The sequence below is a fragment of the Bison bison genome, unplaced genomic scaffold (genome assembly GCF_000754665.1).
Source record: "Bison bison bison isolate TAMUID 2011002044 unplaced genomic scaffold, Bison_UMD1.0 scf7180017864470, whole genome shotgun sequence".
Taxonomy (NCBI): Eukaryota; Metazoa; Chordata; class Mammalia; order Artiodactyla; family Bovidae; genus Bison; species Bison bison.
In genome coordinates this window covers 177,607-187,037 of record NW_011495031.1, presented here as the reverse complement: position 1 = coordinate 187,037, position 9,431 = coordinate 177,607, and the positions used below count along the sequence as shown (strand labels likewise).

The 9,431-nt window shown below is 36.3% G+C and overlaps 1 protein-coding gene across 3 annotated transcripts in view; it reads left to right on the top strand.

Moving 5' to 3' along the window:
- Window positions 1-9,431, top strand: part of TMEM117 (transmembrane protein 117) — a 619,460-nt gene that overhangs the window by 493,054 nt on the left and 116,975 nt on the right. For all 3 annotated transcript variants that reach the window (XM_010860739.1, XM_010860741.1, XM_010860740.1), the window contains one exon: window positions 6,875-7,034. In XM_010860739.1, coding sequence (XP_010859041.1) covers window positions 6,875-7,034 — 160 coding nt within the window. The remainder of the gene's footprint in view (window positions 1-6,874; window positions 7,035-9,431) is intronic.

Genomic DNA, 9,431 nt, shown 5'->3' with positions numbered 1-9,431 from the left:
GCCCTGGGATTTCTTTGGAAAGAATGATGCTAAAGCTGAAACTCCAGTACTTTGGCCACCTCATGCAAAGAGTTGACTCATTGGAAAAGACTCTGATGCTGGGAGGGATTGGGGGCAGGAGGAGAAGGCGACGACAGAGGATGAGATGGCTGGATGGCATCACTGACTCGATGGATGTGAGTCTGAGTGAACTCCGGGAGTTGGTGATGGACAGGGAGGCCTGGCGTGCTGCGATTCATGGGGTCGCAAAGAGTCGGACACGACTGAGTGACTGATCTGATCTGATCTGATGTCAAAATTGCCAATGGCCAGGACTCCACATTAAGTTGCAATGGTTGGACACTGCAGAACTCCAAGGGGCATTGTTTATGTAGATTAGCATGCCAGGACCCTGTCCACATAAATTACAATCTGCATGGCCAGATGACCCAACCCAGAGGTACCTTTTTCAGCCACCTCTTTCATGCCCTTTCAGAAACAAGTGTTGCTAAGTAGCTTCTGCATTTCAACTTGTTCACTGCTTTTTGAGCTCCTGCTGTATTCAGGGCACTTTTCTTCATCGAATAATAGAGAGATATAAAGATAAATAACACATAAACGTATAGTTTAATGGACAACATTAAAGTCTAATAATTTCCTTTACCGTCTCCAAATCCCAATAGAGCCACAAACAAGATAAGTTTAATAACTGCATCTTGTTTCACAGGATCCTATCTTAACACATGTGTTCAGGTTGGCCAAGAAGTGACTGTAGCATTAAAGAAAGCCACGTGAGAAGCTGTGTCCTTTCCCTAGGTCACTAAGCAAGCATCACCTCTGTGTTCCCTTGGTGCTTCTTGCTCCTAAGAGTGGGAAACAGGAAGGACACTAAAATCATTTCCTTATGGACTTCTAAGGAGCCGTCTTGACTTCATTAGCTAGATGATGGTGCTGAGTATACCCATGAATTTCAGGATGAGCTGGCTGGAGGACCCAAGTGGTGATTGTTTTACTTACAGAGTTGCAGTGGTAATACTGATCATTAAAACAAGCAAAATGGAAAGTGTCAGGATTCTCTCATGGCCATCTCTCAAGTCACAGCTTCTGTGTGCTGGTAGTTGGTATTCCAAATGGAACTGGATGTTTGAACTGGCTCTCAGTTTTGCAATGGAAAGTAAAGAAGAGTATTCTTCTATTTATGCCTGCTTGTTTTATTTTCCCCTCTAAACAACATGGTGAGAAATAATGATATTAAATCATTTTAAATTCTATTGGCATGTCACATTTCATTTTATGTGTTTAGTACTTTAACATATCAAACTATAACTAAATTGTAAGATTAAATTTGCCATCTTGATCCATGCATTCATTCTTTTTTATAGTGATAACATTAGAATTTTCATTTTTAATAAGATTCACAGATTTTTATTTTCTTATGAGAAATTATAAAATACTATCTAACTTGTTTTGATTGAGCTCCAACATTTTAACACAAGTACTATAGAAAGAAATTAAAGTGATTTTTAGTTCTTTTAGCTGTTACAGTAATTGTGCAACATAATCAGAAAAAAATATGATATTCATGACTGGAATAAAAGATTATAAACATTTTAGAACATGAGTAATGGCTAATCTAGTAAAACATATGAAAACATTTATTATGTTGAATCACATGAAATTGCTGTTTTTAGTAGGATAAAACATGATCAAATTTTGATGATTTTGTTTTACTCAACATATAATATATGAGTTAGGAGATTCTCTACATCCCTGCTGCCTGGTTTAGTCAAAATGAAATTGTGTGATGATTAACACTGAGTTAGCCCTCTGTGGATAATCCAAGCTCAATGCCAATTCTTCTCTCTCTTGATTTAATCTCTGATTTCAGGCTATTTAACTGTTCAATAAGTCTGTCTTACAGTGGTTATGAATGGAAGAGGGAAAGCAACGTTAACTAATTTAGTTACTTAAAATAGAAGTTCGGTATTTTTTCAAAAATCAAGAAATTAGAGTGAAAGAATGGTTAAGACTATGAATTAAACCATTATTGGGGAATTATCTTGATTCATTTACATGCACTACTCTGTTTCCAATCAACATACATAATAGATATTTGAGTCGATTATAAAGTATGTTTACAGATGAGATCCATATGATATTAAATTTTTTAGCATATCTGCAGATTTTTAGCTAAAGAGAGAAAGTAGTTTACTACAGGGCAAGTCCTGGCTCAGAGTCAGTTCTCATGGTAGTTCTGTCCCTGGCAGTCCCTGTGACATGAGCAAGTTCCCTAACCTCTCTGGAAGCATTTAATTTTCTCATTTAACTGACAACTCCTAGTGCACATATAAATTCACAATTCCATAGCAACCCTGTGGTTCCCAGGAACCCACCCCAAAGATTGGGAAGCAGTGAATTAGAAAAGCTCTTTTAACCCTTCTTGGTCTCACATTCTAATTCCTATTAATTTAAGAGGAGTTAGCAGCAATTGAGGGAAAGCAAACACACTGGAAATTTGAAAACATGGAAGTGAGACTAACCACTTCAGCTGATAATTATGTGTGAGTTCTTTCTGTTTGACTGGTGGCCAGAAACCAGAGACAGTGGAATTGATGAGCCAGGATGTCCTGCTGCTGCTGGCTGCAGCTTGAAAGGAAATAATCCAGATAATTGTTTAATTGGATGCTATTTAAAAAGAGAAGTTGGAACTCCCAAGAATCATGATCCAGAGTAAACATCTTTTCAACCATATTGGTTAAATAAAAACCAAAGGATGCTGCATTGATGGCTAGCATCCATGAGGTTCCACTTTCACTTCCATTTTTACTATCCCTATTAACCATTTCCTGTCAGTTCTTGTTGGAGGCTGTGCCACTTTTACTTTTCAATGTTAAGCATTCCTGGATGATAACTTTCCAACATTATACTTACATTAATAATAAAAATGGAAAATGAGTGAGATCTTAGCTACAGATCTAGTAACGAGAGGGTAAAATCAAGTGCTTCAAAGGAGAGGCAGTATGTACAACAGTTATGACACAGATTTTCATGAGTCAGCCTGGGTTTGAGTCATCTTATATCTTTTATTTTATATAATTGATAAAATCCATAGCACAGGTTCAGTTAACTGAACTTTCTCTCAATTTCTGCAGTTGCAATTTGGAGTTAGTCGATATTGAATTGTAGTAAGAATTATACACACACACACACACAAGAATTATACTAGTTAATTTGTGTAAGGCTCCTATACCAGTCCCTGACACATTGCAGGTGGCATGACTATAATTTTTTGTTGTTTTTTAGTTGTGTCTGACTCTTTTGCAACCCCATGGACTGTAATGTGCCAGGCTCCTCTGTTTGTCGAATTTCCCAGGCAAGAATACTGGAATGGGTTACCATTACCTTCTCCTGAGGATCTTCCCAACCCAGGGATCGAACCCACGTCTCCTGCACTGCAGGCAGATTCTTCACCACTGAGCCACCTAGGAAGCCCAAGACTATAATAGTAATTTGTTATTGTTACTGTTTCCTTCATAGAAGTTTCACATAAAAGTGACTATTTTTGTATAGCCTAATACAGTCATGGCTCTTTGAAACTGATGCTTTAACTGAATTATCATAGCATGGTACAATCCATCAGTTTTATAAGAGGTGGCTCAGAAAAACAAACCACAAGCAACAGTTTTGCTTCCACAGTCTATATCTTATCTATGTCTAGATGAGGCATTGAATGTAATTTTGGAGGTGAAATAACCAATTAATGGATTTTGATCCCCTTTTCCTTTTCTATATTCCATCCTCTTGACTTTATTTTTAGAGCTCCTTCTCTGAGCTGTATGCATTCATATTTAATGATTGCCATTTTTATTCTTTTTATAGTATTAAATATTAAATATCAGGCAGAATACTTCCTTTAATTTCTCTTTGGAGTAATAAAATATTATCAGTAACTTTCTCGAGATTTGTAGCAATACTCTTTGTCAAAACAGAAGTAATTAATAAAGCCAGGAAAGCACCTAGGAAAAGCTCTTAGGAAGAGTATTATTATTTATTGGCTAAATAAAATATATAAAATAAACTAAACATCTAAGACATGAATTGGTATACATTTGGTCTCAAGAAGCTCTGAGACATTCTGGTCTCAGGAAGTTCTATAAAGCTCTGAAGCTCTACAACAGATATTATGATAAGTTCTAATTACCAAAGAGTTTTAATGATTACTTTTAGTGACTTAATTCACAGTGAGATTATTAGCATGAGTAAAAATGACTCCCTTGAACAGACTGTGGTTAACAAGGAAAGGGGAGGGATGAACTGGGAGTTTCAGAATTAGCAGATGCAACAATTTTGTATACAGTGGATAAAAAACAAGGTCCTACTGTATAGCACAGGGAACTCTATTCAGTACCCTGTGATAAACCATAATGGAAAATATGAAAAATAATATATATATATATATGTGTGTGTGTGTGGGGGTGTGTATGTGTGACTGCATCACCTGGCTGTACAACTGAAATTGACACAGCATTGTAAATCAACAATTCTTCAATAAAATACATTTAAAAACAAAATAACTCTTGTGAATTTTTTAATAGGTGAGGCTTGTGATTATTCATCAAACACTTATTTCAAAATCTCATATTTTGTCACCTAAAAATATGCCTCTGCATTAATATTTAATTTTACAGTATCAGTTTACATACTTAGACCAATGGGGTAACATTAAATATGAATTCCTATGTAATCAACTGTCTTCACAAAAATAAGATTTCAGGTGTCTCTTGGGGAAAGTGCAGCAATGACATTAAAAATACTAACCTATCAACCAGGCTCAGACCAACAGGATGGATGCTAGCCTTGGAGCCGTAACCCTGTTTCACCAAGACTTCACCCTCTCGTACTGGATAACAGGAAGGTGGGGGAGCCTTGTGAAATAGGCAGAAAAGGACGAGCTTGAGAGAATTGGGATCCCAACCATTTACCAACCTTGTACCAGACAGGGAAGCCTGGCGTGCTGCAGTCTATGGGATCACAAAGAGCTGGACAAGACTGAGTGACTGAACAACTGTTATACAGTGTATACTAAGAAGTATATATATTCATAGCATCTTTGTGAAACACACATATAAAAAGCCAAGAGTGGTGAGGAAATACCTTTATTACCAAAAAAGAGCTTCAAAAAATAGTCAATATCTATCTATTCTTCATGAAAGTTGTTAAATTTTTGTTGACAAAAGAAATTGTAATTTGATTCAAATTTGCTTAAAGTTTCTCAAACTCAAAAAGACAAAAACAAATTGACTTAAAATTTGTTTAAAATTCCATTGTTCTTATGTTTGACTATATAATATTTGCAATTTCTTTCTGTTGTAGTTTAATAATTATTTAGGATTTCTCTCATGTTCATTTAATCCATTTGGATTTCAGGAAATGCTCAAAGATGTTCTAAACAGTAGCATAGATAATTTTTAATTTATATACTTTGGAGATAATGAGTCAAGTTCTTTAGAATCTGCAATTTTAATAAATTTTTATTTTCTAAAATTAAAAAAATGTATCTTTTCTATCCATAGGGTAAAAATCTAAAGAAGAGTTCATTATATTCATTATATTCATTTTATCAAAATATAACCTGTTCCAAATAGAAAGTTGTAAAAAGGAAATTCCAAGTTTTAGTTTAGAAATTTGTATTTTGTTCAGTTGTTAAGAGAATTCTAGGATGATTAATATTATTCCATTTTTCTTTTCTCTATTCTATTTATTCCTTTACATTAAAATCATTTTCAGAATATTTTTCTTTTTCATTCTTCTTCTTATAATTCAAAACAATATCTTTGTACAAAGATCACTCTGAAAGCAGAGGCTCTACTACATTATGGACAATTCTCTGGCCGATTGCTTTTTCACTGCCCACATTTCAGATTCACTTTGAATATCAATATTAAAGACCAATTGAAGTATTTTCTTTAAGACTTTATTTGATAATTGTTACAGTTTCAACAAATGTTCTTTGAACTCCTTCTTTATATAATTGTGTAGGATTTTATGGAGGCTACAAAAATATATAAAAGAAAAATCTCAGGCCCATAATATCTTATGGGCTTCCCTAGTAGTTCATATGGTAAAGAACCCACCTGCAATGTGGGAGGCCTGGGTTTGATCCCTGGGTTGGGAAGATCCCCTGGAGAAGGGAATGGCAACCCACTCCAGTATTCTTGCTTGGAGAATTCCATGGACAGAAGAGCCTGGTGGGCTACAGTCCATGCGTTCACAAAGTCGGACATAACTGAGTAACTAACACACACAATATCTTATAACTAGGGATGGGGAAATCAGACATTGTGTGACCTGGATAGGTCACTAGGCCCCAAGTGATCTATGATATGAGTCCCATGAGAAGAGACTATGCATTCGGCATGAAGTGGTTCCTCTACAGAGCTCGTCAGGCTATGGGGACGATGAAGGAGACCCATCTATCTATATTCTCTCTTTTTAGAATGATCATGGAATTCAAGGACTTTCTTACCCATCTGCTTTGTGTATGTCTGCCACCTTCAGTAAAACAATATATATATAATGAGGGTTACAACCAATGCTCTCTTTGGAATATATAGTGCACTAAGTAAGGTTATTTATAATATTTTCTTGTAATTATTTGTTCTATAATCAGTGCCTTATTTTTCTTTAGGAAAATTCTTCAAAGAGATACTATCATACCTTTTTCTAATTACTTTTGAAAGAAAGCTCAAGTTGCTTCTTTTTTCATCTTCCTTTTGGGGACTATGCCTTAGGATAAGTACTTGGCAAAGGGTAGATGTTTAATATAGCAGATCATGTGCACTCCCCACTGTTTATATTATTACTCTAGTGTTCTTTACTGTCATGTTCCTTGCAGGACGGTTCTTTTTACTCTGACGTCTGTGGTTGTACTTGTCATTACAACTGACTGGATCAGCTGGGACAAGCTGAATCGGGGATTTTTGCCCAGTGATGAAGTTTCCAGAGCCTTTCTGGCTTCTTTCATCTTGGTCTTTGACCTCCTTATTGTAATGCAGGTAAGTGTGTTTGTATTTTCTTCCTCTCCTGAAGCCACCCCAAGCTTTGTTCTCTGTATTGTAAACATTATTCAGTGAAAGGCTCCATAAAGCTAAAGAAATGCATAGTTTGCAGTTGCTATTAATGGAGCCTTCTCTAATCATATTTTCAGCACTTTTACTAGGCGTATAAGCCAAATGGGCTTTTATGAGAGGGGCACCAAAAAGTCATTGTATGACCGTTGCAAGGAGGCCCTGGAAACCATACAGAACAGTTTTGTTTTTTGCTAAAGCTTCAGGGGAAAAAAAAAAAATCACTGTCATTTAGTAAATAGAAAGCTGCAGAGATGAGGATGATATAAAACCAACGAAGCCAGGATAAGCAATTGCCAAAGCAACTCAGGGTTTTAGAGCAGTTGAAATAGAATAATATAAAAATGCTTTTTCTGGTTATGGAAATTATCACTTTCTTTCAGTATCCACAAGAGATCATTCCATTTTTATGTAAACAGTATTTCTGCCCTGCTTAGCAACAGATTGTTTGTACAGTGGCTTTGTGCTAACCGGTGCTACTCATGTAATCTTCTGGTGTGAATGCTTTGGGGTCTTAGGGATGTTCCTTTGAGTCAAGCAGAAAGAGACATTAACTATTACTTGGCACTTTGTCTTGTTCATTAAATGTCCGTCCATTTGCTAGACATTTTCTTATTGCTTTCATAAGGCAGTTTTGTGTTTTCCTCTCCAGAGGCATTGTAAGTCACCAGAACAAAGGCTCCATTGCTGAAGGGAAAATAAACTTCATTATGTTCAGAATTTATGTGAGATTTCACAGGATACTAGACTGGTTTTCTCATTTCTAGAGGCAAAGAGATGCCTTTATAAAAGATATTCTTTAGTATTTTGAAAGAGAATAACAATCTGTTTTGCTTTGTGGTTATTGGTGTTGTTTTTGAGGGGGGTTATGTTTTTGTTTCTTTGTTTTGGTATATAACATAGCCCAGGCATGAGACTCAAGATGGTTCTTAGGATATATTATTATTTTGTGCTGTGCTGAGTCACTCAATTGTGTCCAACTCTTTGCAACCCCATGGTCTGTACCCCACCAGCCTCCTACGTCCGTGGTGGTACTCCGGGCAAGAATACTGGAGTGGGTTGCCATGCCCTCCTCCAGGGATCGTCCCAATCCAAGGATCGAACTTAGGTCTCCTTCATTGCAGGAGGATTATTTATTGTCTGGGCCACCAGCAAATAGTATTATTTTAATGGGTGACAATTTAAAATACATAATAGTTTTTAAGAATTAAATAAAATTGAATTATTGTCTCATCTAAAAATTGACATACATTTTTTTATTTCCTATGTGATAGTTTAGCATAGTGAAGAAAGCCCTAGGGAAGCCCTTGCAAGGTTCCCTGTCTCTCACTTGCTGTAGGACCTCCTCTGGATATTTGTAAAATTGAGTTTATAGCACTTACACAATAATGTGTCATGCATTAGTTGTTTAAAGACGATTTTTATTTTCTTTCATCTAACACCCCTCTTAATGAATATACTATCATTTGTAAAATATCTACTTTGCCCAAGTGGCCTACTGGAGCTCTTGAACCCATCTTAGTGTCAGAAGTATCCATAGCCAAGTAGACCATTATCTTTTCATTTGTATATGTCAGAGCATAAATGTCTTGATTTTCTACTACCATCTACCACCTTTTACCCTCTTTATATAGTTTTAATTATTCTTCCAATAGTTTCGCTAAAATCAGGGATTGAAGTGGGAAAATGTAATACTACAATTTGCAGATGTTATGGGTCACTCAAAGAGTATTTAAAAAGAGAGAGATGAAAGGAAGGATAATCAGGATTTATGCATGCAGAGTCAGCAGGATTTGGAAGGGAAAGGCATTCTAGAAGCAGGAAATGGCATGAAAGTGTGGAGTCAGTAAATACTGAAGTGTTCAGAGAGTGCCCAAAACACCTTGACTGAAGATAGAGGGTTTCTGCTGAGGAATATATCAGTTTGGACTGTTTTGGCTATAAGTAACAATAACCCTGCCAGGCCAACGCAGTCAAAGGGGAAAGGGGGAAATGTATGGCTGCATGAGTAGGCTGTCCTGCAGAATTAAAGAGGAAGTATGCAGTAGCATTTCAGTGGCATATGAAAGCAGAGACTAAAGTGTAACAGGAAGCCCAGACCAAGCTCTTATTCTCCAGCTCTCTTTTTTTTCTTCACTTCTACTTTCTTATTCTCTTTTGCTGTAAAGCAGGAGACTTGCAGGTGTTTTCACTGGTGAGTTGACATCTGTCATAACTTGGTAGAATTATCACTTGCTGTTTTTCCACTTCCTTGTAATTATTGCAGTTGTATTTATTTTGGGCCGTGCTGGGCCTTCGTTGCTGCAGAGCATTTTCTCTACTTTC